General features: G+C 33.6%; 1 protein-coding gene across 1 annotated transcript in view; it reads right to left on the bottom strand.

Annotated features, from left to right (window-relative positions):
• Positions 1-22,030, bottom strand: part of STXBP5L (syntaxin binding protein 5L) — a 408,526-nt gene that overhangs the window by 187,601 nt on the left and 198,895 nt on the right. The window contains exons 8-9 of the mRNA XM_080822438.1: positions 18,463-18,546; positions 12,367-12,490 (exon numbers count right to left, since the gene is read on the bottom strand). Of these exons, the coding sequence (XP_080678564.1) occupies positions 12,367-12,490; positions 18,463-18,546 (208 nt within the window). The remainder of the gene's footprint in view (positions 1-12,366; positions 12,491-18,462; positions 18,547-22,030) is intronic.

Below are 22,030 nucleotides of genomic sequence, written 5' to 3'. Positions count from 1 at the left end.
AGTGGGTTAAAGCCTCTGCCTTCAGCTCAGGTCATGATCCCAGGGTCCTGGGATCGAGTCCCACATCGGGCTCTCTGCTCAGCAGTGAGCCTGCTTCCCTTCCTCTCTCTCTGCCTACCTGTGCTCTCTGTCAAATTAAATAAAATCTTTTTAAAAAAATGATATGATTATCTCAATAGATGCACAAAAAGTATTTGATAAGTTTCAACATAAATTCATGATGAAAACATCTAACAAAATGAGTTTAGTGGGAATATACCTTAACATTACAAAATAGATATATAACAAAAACCACAGGTAACATTATATTCAATGGTGAAGAACTGAGAACTTTTCCTCTAAGATCAGGAACAAGACAAGGCCGTCCACTCTTGCCACTTTTTAACATAGTACAGGAAGTCCTTAGCTGCAGCAATCAGACAAGAAGAAGAAATAAAAGGCATCCAAACTGGGAAGGGAGAAGTAAAATCGTCACTTTGCAGATGTCATGACAGAAAATTCTAAGCCTCCACCAAAAAATTATTAGAAGTAATAAATGAATTCAGTAATGTTGCAGGGTACACAATTAATATATAAATATCTGTTGCATTTCTATACACAAATCATGAAGTAGCAGAAAAATAAATAAATAATAATAATAATACATACATACATACAATTCCACTTATAATTAGACTGAAAAGGATGAAATACCTAAGGATAAATGTAACCAAGGAAGTGAAAGGCCTGTACTCTGAAAACTACAAAACACAATGAAAGAAATTAAAGATGACAGAAACAAATGTAAATATATTCCATGCTCATGGATTGAAAGAGTAGCATTAAAATGTCCATACCACCCAAAGCAACTGACAAATTCAATATGATTCCTATCAAAATGCCAGCGGCATTTTTCACAAAACTAGAACAAACAATCCTAAAATTTGTATCAAACCACAAAAGGTCCTGAATTGCCAAAGTAATCTTGAGAAAGAAGAACAAAGATGGATGTATCACAATTCCAGATTTCAAGATTTACTACAAAGCTGTAGTAATCAAAACAGTCTGGTACTGTCACAAAAACAGACACACAGTCCAATCAAACAGAATAGCAAGCCCAGAAATAAACCAGAAATGGACCATGCTTATATGGTCCATTAATCTATGACAAAGGAGACAAGAATATCCAATAGGAAAAAAACAGTCTCCAAAAACAATGTTAGGAAAACTGAATAGCTGTATATAAAAGAATAAAACTGTACCATTTTCTTATGCCATAAACAAAATAAACTCAAAATGGACTAAAGTCCTAAATGTGAGCCCTAAAACCATAAAGCTCCTAGAAGGAAATCCAGGCAGTTGTCTCTTTGATGTTGGCTTTACCAACATTTTTCTAGGTATGTCTCTGTAGGTAGGAGAAACATAACAAAAATAAATTATTGAGACTACACCAAAACAAAAGGCTTCTATACATTTAAGGAAACCACCAACAAAATGACAAGGCAACTTACTGAATGGGAGAAGATATTTGCAAATGATATATCTGATAAATGATATATCTGATAAGGGTTAGTATCCAAAATAAATTAAAAAAAACCAAAATATGTATATAAAGATTTTATAAAACTCAACACAAAAAACAAAACAAAACAAAACAAAAAAACAATCTGATTGAAAAATAGGCCAGAAGTCTTGAATAGACCTTTATCCAAAGAAGACATACAGATCGCCAACATCACTTATCATCAGAGAAATGGATATCAAAACCAATAAGACGTTAACTTACACCTGTCAGAATGGCTAGAATAAAAAAGACAAGAAATAACAAGGGTGTCAAGGGAAAGAGACCCTAGTGCACTGTATGGAAAACAGTATGGAGGTTTCTCAAAGAATTAGAAATAGAAATGCCATATATTCCAGTATTCCCACTACTTGGTATTTATCCAAAGAAAATAAAAACACTAATTCAAAAAGATATATGTACCCCTATGTTTATTGCAGCATTATTTACAATAGCCAAAAAAATGGAACTGTCCATCCATAGGTGAATGTATAAAGAAGATTTTGTGTATACACACACACATGCACACACAATGGAATACTGCTCAGCCATAAAAAAAATCACATCTTGCTATTTGTGACAATGTGGATAGACCTAGACAGTATTATACTGAGTGAAAAAAGTCAAGAAAAATGCAAATATCATATGATTTCACTAACATATAGAATCTAAAAAACAAAACAAATGAATAAACACACAAACAAACCCAGATTGAAATACAGAGAACTGATGGTAACCACAGGGGAGGTGGGTAGGGGATGAGTGAAACAGATAAAAAAGGTTAAGAGGTACAAACTTCCAGTTATAAAATAAATATATTATGAAGATGAGAAGTATAACATAAAAAATATAGTCAATAATATTGTAATAACTTTGTATGGTGATGGATGGTAACTTCACTTATGGTGGTGAGCACAGCATGACATATAGGGTTGTTCAATCTCTATGCTGTACACCTGAAACTAATGTAATATTGTATGTTAATTATACTTCAATTAAAAAAAAAGTTATAGGGGCGCCTGGGTGGTTCAGTGTGTTAGGGCCTCTGCCTTCGGCTCAGGTCATGATCTCAGGGTCCTGGGATCAAGCCCGAATAAATTCGGGCTCTCTGCTCAGCAGGGAGCCTGCTTCCCTTCCTCTCTCTCTGCCTGCCTCTCTGCCTACTTGTAATCTCTGTCAAATAAATAAATAAAATCTTTAAAAAAAAAAGTTATATGTGAATTTACTACTACACAGAGGGTAAGCACCCCAAATCCTATGTTGTTCAAGGGTTGACTGTATAATGAACTGCTACAACACCATAATAATAATTTACAAAAAAAAGAATTTGTAAATGGGCAAAGGAACTAAATCAATGTTTCTCCAAAGAATATTCGAAATGAAAATAAGCACATGAACAGATATTCAATATCTTTATTCAGTAGGGAAATGCTAATCAAAACTATAATGAGATATTACTACATATCTAGTAGGATGGCTATATAATAAAAGATAGATACTAACAAATGTTGATAAAGATGAAGAGAAGTTGGAAACCTAATATTGCTTGTGAGTATGTAAAAGCCTGAGGACTCTGGAATATAATTTGGCACTTCCTTAAAATGTTAAATATGAATTGTCATATGATCGAGTAATTCCATTCTTTGATATATACCAAAGAGAAATGAAAATATATGCTGGCACAAAAGTTGCACATAAACATTCACAGCAAAATTATTCAGAATTGTCAAAATATGGGAACAACCCAAATGCCCATCAGGTGATGAGTAGGTAAAGAAAAGTGGTATATCTGCACAATGGAATATTATTCACCAATTAATAGACTTGCTATGCTGGAGGAGTAGGGATGGAATGACTATTAATGAGTATGGTGTTTCTTTTGGGGATGACAAAAATATTCTAAAATTAGATTTTGTTGATGGTTGCATAACTGAATGTACTAAAGTCACTGAATTATACACTTTAGTGAATTGAGAATTATATTTCAATAAATTTGTATTTTTTTAAATAGAAGTTTAAGTTCTCTGAAGTATAGCATAAAACTACAGACAAGGGGTACCTGTGTGGCTCTGTCAGTTAAGCATCTGTCTAAGGCTCAGGTCGTGATCTCAGGGTTCTAGGCTGGAGCTCTCTGTCAGGATCCATGTTTAGTGGGGTGTCTTCTTCTCCCTCTCCCTCTGCACCTCCCCCAGCTTGTGCTCACTCTCTCTCTTTCTTTTTTTTTTTTAAGATCATATCTCATTTATTTTCTGATTTTTTAAATTTTTTTAATAATTTTTTTATTTTAATAAACATATAATGTATTTTTATCCCCAGGGGTACAGGTCTGTGAATCGCCACGTTTACACATTTCACAGCACTCATCATAGCACATACCCTCCCCAATGTCCATTTCCCCACCACCCTCTCCCGTCCCCCCTCCCCCCAGCAACCCTCAGTCTGTTTTTTGAGATTGAGTCTTTTATGGTTTGTCTCCCTCCCAATCCCATCTTTTCATTTTTTCTTTCCTACCTCCCCCCAACCCCCCCCTCCGCCTTGCATCTCCACTTCCTCATATCAAAGAGATCATATGATAGTTGTCTTTCTCCGATTGACTTATTCCGCTAAGCATGATACCCTCTAGTTCCATCCACGTCGTCGCAAATGGCAGGATTTCATGTCTTTTGATGGCTGCATAGTATTCCACTGTGTATATATACCACCTCTTCTTTATCCATTCATCTGTTGATGGACATCTAGGCTCTTTCCACTGTTTGGCTATTGTGGACATTGCTGCTATAAACATTCGGGCGCACGTGCCCCTTCGGAGCACCACGTTTGTATCTTTAGGGTATATACCCAGTAGTGCAATTGCTGGGTCATAGGGTAGCTCTACTTTCAGTTTTTTGAGGAACCTCCACACTGTTTTCCAGAGTGGTTTAACCAGCTTGCATTCCCACCAGCAGTGTAGGAGAGTTCCCCTCTCTCCCCATCCTCGCCAGCATCTGTCATTTCTTGACTTGTTAATTTTAGCCATTCTGCCTGGTGTGAGGTGGTATCTCATTGTGGTTTTGATTTGTATTTCCCTGATGCTGAATGATGTGGAGCATTTTTTCATGTGTCTGTTGGCCATCTGGATGTCTTCTTTGCAGAAATGTCTGTTCATGTCCTCTGCCCATTTCTTGACTGGATTATTTGTTCTTTGGGTATTGAGTTTGATAAGCTCTTTATAGCTTTTGGGTACTAGCCCTTTATCTGATATGTCGTTTGCAAATATCGTCTCCCATTCTGTCAGTTGTCTTTTGGTTTTGTTAACTGTTTCCTTTGCTGTGCAAAAGCTTTTGATCTTGATGAAATCCCAATAGTTCATTTTTGCCCTTGCTTCTGTTGCCTTTGGCGATGTTCCTAGGAAGAAGTTGCTGCGGTTGAGGTCAAAGAGGTTGCTGCCTGCATTCTCCTCAAGGATTTTGATAGATTCCTTTCTCACATTGAGGTCCTTCATCCATTTTGAGTCTATTTTCGTGTGTGGTGTAAGGAAATGGTTCAATTTCATTTTCTGCATGTGGCTGTCCAATTTTCCCAGCACCATTTGTTGAAGAGGCTGTCTTTTTTCCATTGGATATTCTTTCCTGCTTTGTCGAAGATTAGTTGACCATAGAGTTGAGGGTCTATTTCTGGGCTCTCTATTCTGTTCCATTGATCTATGTGTCTGTTTTTGTGCCAGTATCATTCTGTCTTGATGATGACAGCTTTGTAATAGAGCTTGAAGTCTGGAATTGTGATGCCACCAACTTTGGCTTTCTTTTTCAATATTCCTCTGGCTATTCGAGGTCTCTTCTGGTTCCATATAAATTTTAGGATTATTTGTTCTATTTCTTTTAAAAAAATGGATGGGATTTTGATAGGGATTGCATTAAATGTGTAGATCGCTTTAGGTAGAATAGACATTTTCACAATATTTGTTCTTCCAATCCATGAGCATGGAATATTTTTCCATTTCTTTGTGTCTTCCTCAATTTCTTTCATGAGTACTTTATAGTTTTCTGAGTATAGATTCTTTGCCTCTTTGGTTAGATTTATTCCTAGGTATCTTATGGTTTTGGGTGCAATTGTAAATGGGACTGACTCCTCAATTTCTCTTTCTTCTGTCTTGTTGTTAGTGTAAAGAAATGCGACTGATTTCTGTGCATTGACTCTATATCCTGACACTTTACTGAATTCCTGTATAAGTTCTAGCAGTTTTGGAGTGGAGCCTTTTGGGTTTTCCACATATAGTATCATATCATCTGCAGAGAGTGATAGTTTGACTTCTTCTTTGCCAATTTGGATGCCTTTAATTTCTTTTTGTTGTCTGATTGCTGAGGCTAGGACTTCTAGTACTATGTTGAACAGCAGTGGTGATAATGGACATCCCTGCCGTGTTCCTGACCTTAGCGGAAAAGCTTTCAGTTTTTCTCCATTGAGAATGATATTTGCGGTGGGTTTTTCACAGATGGCTTTGATAATATTGAGGTATGTGCCTTCTATCCCTACACTTTGAAGAGTTTTAATCAGGAAGGGATGCTGCACTTTGTCAAATGCTTTTTTAGCATCTATTGAGAGTATCATATGGTTCTTACTCTTTCTTTTATTAATGTATTGTATCACATTGATGGGTTTGCGGATGTTGAACCAACCTTGCAGCCCTGGAATAAATCCCACTTGGTCGTGGTGAATAATCCTTTTAATGTACTGTTGGATCCTATTGGCCAGTATTTTGGTGAGAATTTTCACATCTGTGTTCATCAAAGATATTGGTCTGTAATTCTCTTTTTTGGTGGGATCCTTGTCTGGTTTTGGGATCAAGGTGATGCTGGCCTCATAGAATGAGTTTGGAAGTTTTCCTTCTATTTCTATTTTTTGGAACAGTTTCAGGAGAATAGGAATTAATTCTTCTTTAAATGTTTGGTAGAATTCCCCTGGGAAGCTGTCTGGTCCTGGACTTTTGTTTGTTTGGAGATTTTTGATGACTGTTTCAATCTCCTTACTGGTTATGGGTCTGTTCAGGTTATCTATTTCTTCCTGGTTCAGTTGTGATAGTTTATACGTCTCTAGAAATGTATCCATTTCTTCCAGATTGTCAAATTTGTTGGCGTAGAGTTGCCCGTAGTATGTTCTTATAATTGTTTGTATTTCTTTGGTGTTGGTTGTGATATCTCCTCTTTCATTCATGATTTTATTTATTTGCATCCTTTCTCTTTTCTTTTTGGTAAGTCTGGCCAGGGGCTTATCAATCTTATTAATTCTTTCAAAGAACCAGCTCCTAGTTTTGTTTATTTGTTCTATTGTTTTTTTAGTTTCTATTTCATTGATTTCTGCTCTGATCTTTATGATTTCTCTTCTCCTGCTGGGTTTAGGCTTTCTTTGTTGTTCTCTCTCCAGCTCCTTTAGGTGTAGGGTTAGGTTGTGTATTTGAGACCTTTCTTGTTTCACTCTCTCTCTTTCAAATAAATAAACAGTATCTTTTAAAAAAATACAAATTCTATCTTTGCTATTTATCTCTCAGCATTTATAGTTAAACAACAATGTTTTTTGGGATCTCTAAGTTTAACTTGTTTTTATTGTTGTTGGCTCAATGACATATTAAAAAATAAATTTATTTCATTTCAGTAAGTATTTATTTCAGCAAGAATTGTTTAGGGCATCTAACCTTCCAAACTGCCTGTAATTGACCATTATTCCTTGTTCAAATATTTTTTCCTATTTTCATGTTTATTTTTGTTACACATAAGCTCATCTAATTTTTAAAGCCTGTTTTTTTCTTGGGAACAAACTGAATTTTGAATTAATATGTGGGGAGCTAACATCTCTATAATAACAAATCTGCCCATGCATACATAGGGTATTTTTTTCATTTTTCAGATTTCTTCATGTCCTTTAGCATGTCCTTCTGTTATTTAGGACACTGTTATTTTAAGTTTATTTTCCAGGTATTTTTGTGGATGCTATTTTTTAATACTCTGGTTTCTCTTCAGATCGCATAAATCTTTCGCCTATTTAAAATGGTTTTATCCACCCATCATATTTTGTTCTGTATACAGAGTTTTCATGTTATACTTAATAGTATTCCTAATTAGTTTTATTTTTTTTAGCTGTGCAATTACATTATCAAAAAAATAATTATAATTTTGAACTCTCCAAACTTAAATATCATATTTCTTTTTCAAGTCTAAATAAACTGGATAATATTTTCAGGAAAATGTTAAAATAACAGTGATAATTTTCATTCAACTATTAAACCCTTAAGTTATTTTTATTTTATTTTATTTTTTTAAGATTATTTATTTATTTATTTGACAAATAGAGATCACAAGCAGGCAGAGAGGCAGGCAGAGAGAGAGGAGGAAACAGGCTCCCTGCTGAGCAGAGAGCCCGACACAGGGCTCGATTCCAGGACCCTGGGATCATGACTGGAGCCAAAGGCAGAGGCTTTAACTCACTGAAATTTCAGAAACTATGTAAACCAGAAAACAGTGGAGTATTTTTAAAGTGTGCAGCACCTTAAAAACAACATATACACATACAAACTGTGAACCCAGAAATCTACATTCAGCAAAAACGTCCCTTAAGAATAAAAGCAAAAAAGAGGAATTCTTAGATAAAGGAAAGCTAAGTGAAATGCTAAATGATGTTTCTGTACCTTCTAGAACAAATGAAATTATAAAAATTTATAAATATATTAAAGGAAATCATAAATAAGAAAAAATACAAAAGAATCTATTCCTTTTAATTAAAAAATGCTTAAGACTACTTAAAGCAAAAATTATAACAATGTATTTAGAAGTAATACATGTAACTATAGCAAAAGTAAATAAAAGTAAATAAATATATATGATCTTGAAGCTTCTGCATTTTTTTGTAAAGTGCTACAATATAAACTCTAATAGACTGTGAAAAGTTAGGAAAGTAGGGTAGGGTAGAGTAACTGACCAAAAACAAAAGTTCTGAAGATAAAATATCTGCGTGTAAATTAAAATGGAATTCTAATATAAACTTTCAAATAATCCAGAAGGCAAAAAGGGGTGGAAAAGGGAACAACAACAACAACAACAAAAAGACTGAACCAACAAAACAAATAGTAAGTTGGTATGCTTAAATCCAATTCCATCAATAATTACATTTAATGTTAATAGACTGAACCCTCCAACTAAATGTTATAAAACTGAATAAAAAAGACCTGACTATATGCTCTCTTTGGAAAACCTAATGGATGCCTAACAATTAAGCCTCAAAAATACATGAAACAGAAAGGACAGAAATAAAGTGAAAAATAGATAATTCTATAATTATTAGGAAATTTTAATACCACACTCAGAAATTGAAAGCACTAGTCAAATATCAGTAAAATCAGAGGACCTAATTAATGCTATCAGCCACCTTGACCTACTTGACTTAAAAAGTATTAAAGCAGAAATGAATAAAATTACAGGGAAAATCCATAATAATAGAGATTTTGACTTACCTCTCTCAAAATTGAAAAATCAAAGAATAAAAACTAAGCAAAGAAAAAAAGTTTGACCTTTGTGTAACAGGAAATGTACATTCTTCTCAAGCATACTTGGAACTTCATAGTAATTAATTGTGTATGTCTAATTTAAAGCAAATCACAGTAAATTTTGTAGAACTAGTATCATGCCATATTCTCTGACTACATTTAAAAATTTATAACAAAATATATTTTTAGAAATTAGAAAACAAATGTTCAACTCATAGGTCAAAGGAAAATTATAATAGAAATTAGAAAATACCTCCAACTGAATATTAATGAAAATTACACATTTTTAATAAAATTAATATCAAAACTTACAGGATACAGCTAAAGTACTACTTAGAGAAATTTTTATTTTCTAAAATAAAAATAGCTGAAATGAAATGTAACAGAATGAACCATAAGAGTATGTCAAAATCACTGATACTTGCTTTAATCATGGTAAGACTTCAGGAATTTAATCTGCTCTATATGAGATATAAATGCTGATGTTTTCAACAACCTGTGAACAGAATTTCATCTTCTTCAACAGGAAATCAGAATTGCAGTTAACCCTTGAACAGCATGGGTTTGAACTGTGTGAGTCCATTTATACATAGTTCTTTTTTTTTTTTTTTTAATTTTTTATTTCTTTTCAGCGTAACAGTATTCATTGTTTTTTCACCACACCCAGTGCTCCATGCAATCCGTGCCCTCCCTAATACCCACCACCTGGTTCCCCCAACCTCCCACGCCCCGCCCCTTCAAAACCCTCAGGTTGTTTTTCAGAGTCCACAGTCTCTCATGGTTCACTTCCCCTTCCAATTTCCCTCAACTCCCTTCTCCTCTCCATCTCCCCTTGTCCTCCATGTTATTTGTTATGCTCCACAAATAAGTGAGATCAAAAGCTTCTGCACAGCAAAGGAAACAGTCAACAAAACAAAGAGGCAACCCACGGAATGGGAGAAGATATTTGCAAATGACAGTACAGACAAAAGGTTGATATCCAGGATCTATAAAGAACTCCTCAGACTCAACACACACAAAACAGATAATCATATTAAAAAATGGGCAGAAGATATGAACAGACACTTCTCCAAAGAAGACATACAAACGGCTAACAGACACATGAAAAAATGTTCATCATCACTAACCGTCAGGGAGATTCAAATTAAAACCACATTGAGATACCACCTTACACCAGTTAGAATGACCAAAATTAGCAAGATAGGAAACAACATGTGTTGGAGAGGATGTGGAGAAAGGGGAACCCTCTTACACTGTTGGTGGGAATGCAAGTTGGTGCAGCCACTTTGGAGAACAGTGTGGAGATTCCTCAAGAAATTAAGAATAGAGCTTCCCTATGACCCTGTAATTGCACTACTGGGGATTTACCCCAAAGATACAGATGTAGTGAAAAGAAGGGCCATCTGTACCTCAATGTTTATAGCAGCAATGGCCACGATCGCCAAACTGTGGAAAGAACCAAGATGCCCTTCAACGGACAAATGGATAAGGAAGATGTGGTCCATATACACTATGGAGTATTATGCCTCCATCAGAAAGGATGAATACCCAACTTTTGTAGCAACATGGACGGGACTGGAAGAGATTATGCTGAGTGAAATAAGTTAAGCAGAGAGAGTCAAGTATCATATGGTTTCACTTATTTGTGGAATATACATAGTTCTTTTTTAAGTTTTTATTCAAATTCTAGTTACAGGGTAATACAGGGTAATATTACAGGGTAATATTAGTTTCAGGTACACAAGCTACTCTGGAAAGCAATATGGAGTTTCCTCAAAAAATTAAAAATAGAACTGCCCTACAATCCAGCAGTTACATTACTAGGTATTTAGCCAAAGAATACAAAAATACTAATTCAAAGGAATAGTTTTTTTTTAAATAAATAGTGTATAGTACTGTAAATGTATTTTTTCTTCCTATTATTTTCTTAATAACATTTTCTTTTTTCTGTCTTGCTTGATTGTAAGAATACAGTATATGATACACATAACATATGAAATATGTGTTAATTGACTGTGTTTATCACTAAGACTTCTAGTCAACTGTAGGCTGTTAGTAGATAATTTCTGGAGGAGTCACAAGTTATATGTAGATTTTCAACTTCATGAGGATCAGTGCCCCATCCCCCATATTGTTCAAGGGTTAACTGTATAGAAAACAACCCAAACTGATAAATATGGATATGGTGAAACATATGAAAGTAACAAATATCCAATCAAGCCAAAAAGGAATTGTATAAAAGTTGACTGTTGAGAAGAATTGAAGTAGAAAATTTATGAATAAATCATATTTTACACATACAAATAAAAGGCATAAGGAATGGGGGTAAAGGGTGGGGAGAAGAAGTAAACTCATCATAGAAACAAATAATTCTACCTGAGTGGGATGTATAGCAAACACCTTTCCAAGGTTTCCATAATGTCAATCTTTAAATGAAGCATCTCAAACTAAGTGTGTAAAAGCAACGTAATCTCTAAAGCTGTTAGGTTAAATGTTATAATAATTTAATCATTTGAAGGTGAAGCATGCAACAAAAAGGGCAAGGTATAAAAAAGGGCAAATGAACACAAGATGGAATAATTTCATCTTGTGATTTATGGGTCACGAATTATAAAAACCATAATACAAAATTTTACAAATGTGATACTATAATAAATACTCAGAAACTATAAAATAGGATGTGTTTGATTAACTGCTAGGATTTGACCTCTCTATTCTTATAAAAAACCAATGGTATGATGAAAATATAGAACTCAGATCACCACTAACATTCTCAGAAATAATATGATCATCAAATAAAAGATATTCATTCATTTGAACTTTTTGTTCTTTCCAATTAGGTAGAACATAAACAATAAATACCTCCTTTTGATAAGGAAGATAATAAGAAATACAATCTACAGCAAAAACCATAGTTCTCACCTTTGGTAGAATCAAATGGTAGAAATGGAAATAAATGAGAGAATCTAGAAAATGACAAACTATAAAATAGTATAGGAAATAGGTCTGAAAGTCAGATCTATATAATGTCATTCTCACTATCTCCTTAACCCTAAGGACTGCTTCAGATACATCAACCATCCATACTACAATTTTTGCTTGGAAAGGTCTTTATAAAAGCATCACAAAGTAGGAAAGTGGATAAACAGGGAGAGGGGTATAATGTGGGGATCTGAAGGAGATATAAAAAGGTATTTAGAACCAGAAGGTATATCCTATCACTTTCTTCCAAACACACTGATACCACCTGTTCTACTTCAAGTCAAGGCACTGTATCTCCAGAGTTTATTTCTTTTGAAAGCATACACCTTACCATGTGGAATTGTGGTCTGGAAAGGACGACTTGGGCTTTTCAGGTTCCATAATGTCAAGCTACCATCTGAATGGCTGCACATGAATTGTTTGCCCTCATGATGCCAATCAATTGAATGAATAGCCTAATGAAATAACAATTAAAGACAAGTAGGAGGGGGAAAGTTGATACGTTATAGCATTCTATATTCCAAAGGAAAAATATTCTGAGGTAAAATTATTATATCAACAATACTTAAGAAACATTAATAATTTTTCTGACCCAGATCATACTATCGTCAGCTTCAATTCTCTATAAGCTTACAGAAGACTACAAAAACTCATCTCCCGAGAGAAAGAAAAGTCCAGTACATTTCATAATATCATTATAGCCTAGCACTTTTTGTTGTAAATTCTATGTCCTTCTTGTATCCTATATGATCCTTTGAAAAATTATTTAAATAAAAGTAAAAGTAAGGTTATCAGAAGATAATTTCTGGAAAGGTAGAGGCTTACTTCCACTTAAAGTAGCCAATTTAAGTAATAATTTACATCAAGAGCTACTATCTGAGGGCTTACTATGTGCCAGATCCCTTGCCAAAGTATTTATGCTAACTCTTAATTTTATAAAGCAGGTACTATTTTTTTTTCCAATTTACACATGGTGAAATAGGCCTAAAGAAGCTGATATGCATGCCCAGGTCACACAATTCAAAGCCAACTTCTATCTAACTACACAACCCATAATCTCAATCACTGTATTGCCCCTAACATATACTATTTATACGGCAATTTAAGGTTTAAGCAAGAAAAGTTCCAAAATTCTTTTGTAAATTTACTCCGAAGATATGAGTTACATAAAATTTAAAAGTAATTATTCCATTTCCATATATTGTTTTATTCCCAGTGGTAGCACAATGCTTTGCATAAAGTAGATACTCAATATTTGTTGAATGAATAAGTAATGTCATCACATATTCCCACACTTTGTATTCTTTCTAAACCATGAAGTTTATATGGCCTTTCAGTAATGTGTGAATCACAATGAGAGAAGCTCTAGAAGACATAAAAGCTGAACAGATGTGTACAATGTTACCCTTTACTTAAAGGAACTTTCAAAACTGCAAGATAAGGAAGACTGAAATAAATGAATGTTAATAATACTGTTTGGAACTTCCAACATTTAGTTTTTATGTATATATACAATATACTAACCTAAGATATGTGTGTTTAAAACTATTATTTGTTTTCTAAATAATAAGTATTATTATTTAGAGTTACAGATAATTGTTGGCTAGAGTAATCATTAGACATATCATAAAGGATGTAGGATATGAGCTGTACCTCAAGATAAGTAAGATTAATTAAATGAAACAGATAACATGAAACTCTGGGCTTATGTTTTCTCTTACTCTATTCTTCATTACTAGGTAAACACTTTTTTTTTTTCGGCCAGCATTCAGTAGAGACAGAAAGAAAATACTTGTCATCTTCTTCTTTGCTTATTCTCACTTTTATAGATGGTTCAAAGGAAATGCCACTTAGGGCTTCTTCTATGTGTTAACTTGATGAACTTCAGTCAATTTAAAGTTCTCTCAGACTGCTTTACTACGAATGGTGTGGAGAGAGAATCTCCAGCCTTAACCCTTCTTCCTATCTTACTGAATTTCTACCTACTAAAGAAGACAAATAGAAAAATAACAGCTACAACACAAAAGCAAAATAAGTATACTTATTATACAAAAGAGTAGGCATATAAAACCAGCTTGCTATTAGAGGGCGTCAAACAGTCTATTACTGAAGAGCTGGATTTGAATAAATTTAATGGATAAGTATCCAATTCTTTTAACTTCATTATACCCTACTCCTTTCTTTAAAAAGAGCTTTAAGAGTTTACTAAACACACACACGCACACTAACACACACACACACACACACACACACACACACACAACTAATTCAAGAAAAATTTTAAAAGACAGAAAACAAAATATGGAAGATAAAACACTAGCTGGTTTGGTCAACTCAGTGGCTGTGACCGAATTTCTCCAAAACAAAAAAAGAGAAAGAAAACCCAAAAAGCTGGATAACAACATGAAAAAAGGAAAAACAGCAGCTACTCAAGGAATTAAAAGGCTATCCTCATACCAAACTCTGAGGGTTTTCTCTGTAAGAGATTACTTAGAAATATTGATGTAATAAAACAAAAATTTCACAGCTAATATGTAAATTCATATAGTTGTTTCTAAAAATTATCTTGGATTTACAAAGCAAAACTTTCAATTCATCTATGGCTATTCAAGGGGCTACTTTGGCAGTTGAAATAATTTTACAGTGGCTACAAAGTTAATAGGATTTTGATATGCAAAATAGGAAAGGGAGTTCATGATAAGGAATTAGCTGGAGCAAAGGCTTTAAGGTAGGAAATAAATAATATGTTTAGGAGATAGTAATATATCTGAAGTGTGAGAAGTGTATAGAAGGATACACTGCATTAAACTAAAGGGAAAAGATAACATCAGGGCCTTGTATCTCATGTAAAGGAAAAAAAAAAACTTGTATTGTTGATAACTGGGAGCCATTCGAAGGTTCTGAGGTAGAGAATTACATGATCTATGGCTTAAAATGATAATCTTATTAGTGAAAGATACTAAAAAGGTAAGATATCAGAGGAAATGCAATTAGTTAAAAGGCTACCACAGTCTTTTAGGCAAAACGTAACAACCTAGACTAGGACATTGAATGTGGGACTGAAAAAAGAGAAGAAATGAATGAGGGACAATATAAAAACAGAATTAAGAGACTACAAAACTGATAGCCTATGAGATATAGAGAAGAAAGGATCAAATATGACTCTAAGGGGGCACCTGGGTGGCTCAGTGGGTTAAAACCTCTGCCTTTGGCTCAGGTCATGATCCCAGGGTCCTGGGATGGAGCCCTACATTGGGATCTCTGCTTAGTGCTTCCCCCCTCTCACTCTGCCTGCCTCTCTACCTACTTGTGATCTCTCTCTGTCAAACAAATAAATAAAATCTTAAAAAACAAAACAAAACCAAGTATGACTCTAAGAGTTACAAACAAATAATTTTGAAAAAATTTAAAATAAAATTTTTTTTTTAATTTTAAAATTAAAAAAAAATTAAAACTGAAAAAGAAAACAAAAGTTTTAGGTCTTTAAGTATAAATTCAGTACCAATGAGATATTTATCTGGGCTTATGCAATAGATCATTAGATATATGGATCAAGAGGTCAGGGGAAAAGTAAAGGTGAGAGATACAAGGACTTCAAATTTATTAGAATAAAAATTTATATTTGAAATGATCAGAGAAGAGATAAACGCAACCTGGAGGTGAAATGAAGAAGGTAAAGACATAAAATACTCAAGAGTATCTGTAATTTAAAGGAAAGTTAAGGAAAGAATCAGTGATGGAGAAAGGAAGGGTGAAAAATGAGGTAGAAAGATAAAAACAAGGGAAGAAACCATTTTTGGGAAGAAACCATTTTTAGGAAGGAGGGGATGATGTAAAGCCACAGGTTTAATGAGGAACTTAAAAGACTATGAAGGGGTCACTATGTATAGTAATTGAGAAATCACTGTATTGTAATCAAGAGAAACCACTTCATAATAGTATTAAGTGAATTGGGGGAAATCAGAGGGGAGATGAACCATGAAAGACTGTGGACTGAGAAACAAACTGAGGGTTTTGGAAGGGAGTGGGCTGAGGGGATGGCTGAGCCCAGTGGTAGGTATTAAGGAGGGCACGTATTGCATGGAGGACTGGGTATGGTGCATAAACAATGAATCTTGGAACACTGAAAAAATAAAATTAAATTTAAAAAAAGAAAAGAAAAAGAATTATTTCTAAATATGAGAGGTAACGTGCTGAAGAAAGTTTTAAAAGTTTGGCAGTAAAATCATGTATATAACTAACTCCTAAACACCTAAAATCATGTATATAACTAACTAACTAAAATGATAGGATATATAATTATGCATTAAAGTAAATAGATTATATGCATATATACATATATATGTATAAGTCAATATTTAAAATTATTTCTAGGTATAAAGTAGGTATAGTGTAGTACTCTACTTACTTAAATATCACTAATGCTTATTTAAACACTTCATTACAAAATTACTTTCACTCACTTTTTAAGGTTAGAAAGTCTTTATTTTACAGTGTTTTAGGCCATAAAAAAACTAGTTGAGGGGCGCCTGCATGGCTCAGTGGGTTAAGCCTCTGCCTTCGGCTCAGGTCATCATCTCAGGGTCCTGGGATCGAGCCCCGCATCGGGCTCTCTGCTCAGCGGGGAGCCTTGCCTCCCTCTCTGCCTACTTGTGATTTCTCTCTCTGTGAAATAATTTTAAAAAAAAAGAAGAAGAAGAAGTATTTTGAGCGCCTGGGTGGCTCATTGGGTTAAAGCCTCTGCCTTCAACTCATGTCATGATCCCAGGGTTCTAAAATAGAGCCCCGCATTGGGCTATCTGCTCAGCAGGGAGCCTGCTTCTTTCTCTCTCTCTGCCTGCTTCTCTGCCTACTTGTGATCTTTAACTGTCAAATAAATAAATAAAACCTTTAAAAAAACCAAAACTAGTTGTTTTATCATTTCCTCTGTATGTCCTTTTTAAACGACCTACTCTTTCCAATTGGTTAAATATTCAGATAATATTTGTACTCTTATCTAGCTACTAGTCTTAAGACAGGAAGCAATATCTAATATCATCTTTGTATTTTGTGTCTTAATAAAAGAAAAATCTAGCTTAGCTCCCTAAGACCTTCTTTCCTTATGATTCAAGATGCCCTAGAAGTTGATCACAAAGAGCATAATTATAAGACATCACCTGCCAGAGTATTTTCCACCGATCATGACCAGATTACCCGGTTACTGTATCATTTACGACTGAACTCTTTCTCACTACAAGAAGTATCTTGGGGGCGCCTGGGTGGCTCAGGGGTTAAAGCCTCTGCCTTCGGCTCAGGTCATGATCCCAGGACCCTGGGATCGAGCCCCACATCGGGCTTTCTGCTCAGCGGGAAGCCTGCTTCCTCCTCTCTCTCTGCCTGCCTCTCTGCCTACTTGTGATCTCTGTCTGTCAAATAAATAAATAAAAATCTTTAAAAAAACAAAACAAAAAAACTACAAGAAGTATCTTGTATATACCATAAAATCTTAGTTTCCCAGAACTCTTAAGAAATGAATTGGGGGTGTGTATACTTATGAGATATCCAAAGGCATATATCTTTAAGCACCAAAACTTAAAAATTCAACTCTTATGAGGGGATGGGAGGTAGCACACAAAGAAATGTGTTTTTAAAAAAATTTTTCTTCCTATTTATACCAGTGTTGCCTTAAATTCTCCTGCATTCTTCTCATATAAGTGCAGGTGATACTAGATAATGATTATTGACCTGTATTTTCTTCCTATCTCTCCTTACTCCACCATTTTTTAAATTGAATTAATAGTTTACATGATCACCTTTATTCCCCAAATTACAAGAGGTAATTATGCTTTTTCACTTTTTGCCCCAGTCTATCTTCACACTAACTTCCTCTGAATGGGGAAATCCTTAATGGCCTAGAATCAATCTTTGAACAACTAAAGTAAAAACCTAATTAAATCTCAACTATGTACAATAAAACTCACTTTAAGATCTTACCCTTATTATTAAGGTTTACTGTTTACAAAATCAATATTTATTCTGAGAAGGCAAGTATTATATGATAAGGCCTTTCGAACTGACCTCTTAAATTTTCTGTCAGAAAAAGAATTTCCTAAGAAAGGTGTGAATAGTGTCTTAAAGATTTTAAGGACAATGTGGCAAGACATAATAACCACGTAACCTAACATAAGCAAAAGGATAGGTAATAAGCACCAATGTAAATTAAGATGCCAAAAAGGGCCCCAAAACAGTCAACCAAGGCAGAATTCTCATTCAGGAGAATAATCCAGAGTTAGAACTTGGACAAATGCCAGCAGACAATATGAAACACTGGGTCAGACCCAAATAGTTACCCAATGATAAAAATATTTGTAATATACAAAGCTTACAAGTAGAAAACAGGTACAAAGTCATAATATTCTTTTCAAATATTTCAGTAGAAGTCACTTACCTCATCATAATAAACTCTTAGTTCTGCTCTTTTAGATTTCAAGTCCCAGAATACTACCGTACCATTTTCATAACCTATCAGCAGCTGGAAAACATTAGAATAATAATTTTTATAATTCTAACACTAATTTTAACTTGTTCCAAATAAAGTTTAATGTTAATACAATAAAGTAAAATCACATTGTAAAATATAATTATATTTAGAATGCCAATTTTTCCAGAACCTGAATATAGATTTCCTATACTTAAAAAAAAATGGCAAATAAACTCTACTTCAAAAAATATTTCCCAATGAAATCATCCTCATTCCCAATTTCCAAGAGAAATTGAGGAAATGTGTGTGTGTGTGTGTGTCTGTGTGTATACACATATGTATGTAAAAATAAATAAGAAAATTGGAACAAAAGAAAAATGGGATAGAAAATGAAGATGAAATAAAGGATGAAATGGGATAAATTTAATAACCAATGTATATGGAATTCAGTCCTATGCATTTAAAAAATATGGCCATAAATTTGGCTTATTTCTTTATATTAAATCCTATTTTCTCTTTGACTTATGTCAGTATATTAAACTGGTGATTTATGAACCCTCAGAAGTTGATCAGGTATTCTAGAGATTTGCATCATTAAAAATGGTTATTTATTTATAAATCAATAAATAAGACAACAAAATACTTGGGTTCATTTTAAATAGAAGTATTTGAGAGCAGATAATGATTAATAGATAATCATATTCAAGATTCACTCAGTTAAATATTGCTAGCCATGTTGATGATTTTTATTATCATATAATTCTGAGTTAAATTTGTAGTTATATTTTATTAAATTTACTGTATCATTAGTTTAAAAACACAGGAAGGATAAAAAGAGGCCAGTGTTCAAATAATGATAATCTGTTCAAATAATGATAATCTGTTCAAATAATGAATCTGTTCAAATAATGATAATCTGTTCAAATAATGATAATCTGTTCAAATAATGATAATCCGTTCAAATAATGAATCTGTTCAAATAATGATAATCTGTTCAAATAATGATAATCCGTTCAAATAATGAATCTGCCTTAAGATGATTTTCCTGAAATCCATTAGTATTATTTCTCTGATGAAAATTCTTACACAATGCATAAAAATGTTCCAATAATTCCAAAACACTAGTGGTAAAAATAGAAAATAGACAGTAGCTAACTGAACATAATAAAATAAAATAAAATAAAATAAGAAAAATTTACTCCTAAAAAAATAAAATAAAATAAAATTGATGTTTAAAACTTCAAAAAAAATAAAAGGTATGGGGATTAAAAAAAAAGAAAAAGAAAATCATGTGGTGGTTGTAAGCTACTCCTATACAGCATCCTGAGACCTAATCACTTACCTCAACATTTTATAACAGAAGACAAAAATTGACAAAAACAAATGAGCTAGTTTTAAAAGGAAATTAAAAAATTCCAGCTAACAGGTCATGAAATCAATGTATATTTTTTGAAGTTTTAACATATTTAAAGATTTTATTTTTACTATGTTTTATCTTTATTTTTTAACTAAAACATTCTTTAAGTATAGTTGATCCAGAATGTTATACTAGTTTCAGATGTACAACATAGTGATTCAACTTCTATGTTATTCTATGCTCACCACAAATGTAGCCACCATCTGCCACCATACAACTTTATTATAGTATCATTGACTATATTCCATATGCTGTGCCTTTTATTCCTGGGACTTATTCATTCAATAACTGGAAGACTGTATCTTCCACTTCCCATCACCCATTTTGCCCATTCCCTACCTTTCTCCTCTCTGGCAATCATCAATTTGTTCTCTGTACTTACAGATTCTGTTTTTTCGTTTATTCATTTGATTTTTTAGATTACACATATAAGTAAAATCATATTTGTCTTTCCTAATCTGATTCATTTAGCATAATACCCTCTAGGTCTATCCAGGTTGTCACAAACGTAACAATCTCCTTTTTTATGACTGCATAATGTTCCATTAAGAAGTTCCACATCTTCTTTATCCTTTTGTGTATTGATGGGTCTTAGGTTGCTTCAATATCTTGGCTATTGTCAATAATATTGCAATAAACATAGGTGTGCATCTATCTTTTTGAATTAATGTTTTTGTTTTCTTTGGGTAAATACCCAGGTGGAATTATTGAATCCTATAGTATTTCTATTTTTAATTTTCAAAGGTAACTACTGAATGGGAGAAGATATTCTCAAATGATATATCTGATAAGGGGTTAATATTCAAAATATATAAAGAACTTACAACTCAACACCAAAAAACAATCTGATTAAGGGGTACCTGGGTGGCTCAATAATTAAGTGTCTGCCTTTGGCTTAGGTCATGATCTTAGGGTCCTGAGATGGAGTCCCATGACAGGCTCCCTTCCCAGTGGAGAGTCTGCTTCTCCCTCTCCTCCCTCCCTCTTCTCATGCTCTCTCTTATTCCAAATAAATAATTTTTTAAAAAAGCACAATAATCCAATTGAAAATAGGCAGAGGACATTTTCCCAGAAAAGACATACAGATAGCCAACAGACACATAAGACAGTCAACATCACCAGTCATCAGCGAAATGCAAATCAAAACCGCAATGAGATATCACCTTACACCTGTCAGAATGGCTAAAATAGAAGTTTCATTATTAAATCACATACAATTTGGGGTGCCTGGGTGGCTCAGTGGGTTAAAGCCTCTGCCTTCAGCTCGGGTCATGATCCCAGGGTCCTGGGATCGAGCCCCACATCGGGCTCTCTGCTCAGCAGGGAGCCTGCTTCCTCCTCTCTCTCTCTCTGCCTGCCTCTGCCTACTTGTGATCTCTATCTGTCAAATAAATAAATAAAATCTTAAAAAAAAAATCACACACAATTTGAAAGTTGATTTGACAAAAAAATTGAGCGTCTTTACATACTAAATTAAATGGCATAATCACTTGCTAAATTCAAAGTCAAAATTTAGTGTAAACTTTAAAAATATTTGTTAAAATTTATATAATGTTATAAATACTGTACTAAGATGCATTTTAACTTCAAATCAGCTCTTTTTACATACTAGAGAAAATGATGTATCATAAACCAATTCCTATGGAATCCAAGGAGAGGAGATCTGTAAGTCTAAAAAGTTTGGAAAATCTCACTTAGCAAGAGAATGAATAATATGACCTTTCAAAATTTGAGCCCTAAGATGTAAAGAAGTAATAATCTAAAATGCTATTATATTTTTTCATAGAAACATCTGAAAGATAGAACTTGTTTTGTTTATAAAACACTAGTAATAACTACAGTAAATAAAAATATAAACTATATAACCTCAAAATATTGTAAGTTATTGAGATAACTATACAACATTATGATATAGGAAGTATGAAAAAATATTAGAATCACTTAGGGAATTGAGAAAGAGAAAAGAAATTCCTGAAATCTAGGAGACATCTGACAAGATTACTCTGTGACCATGATAAGACAAAAACAAAATCACTCTGCAATCATGTCTGACCAAAACATGAGTATCACCAAGGTCACAAAAATATATTATGTATACATATGTTTATATATAATTAC

The sequence above is a fragment of the Martes martes genome (genome assembly GCF_963455335.1).
Source record: "Martes martes genome assembly, chromosome: 1".
In the NCBI taxonomy this organism is placed as follows: Eukaryota; Metazoa; Chordata; class Mammalia; order Carnivora; family Mustelidae; genus Martes; species Martes martes.
Note: the sequence above shows the minus strand (reverse complement) of the source record. Positions and strands in the feature narration are given on the sequence as shown.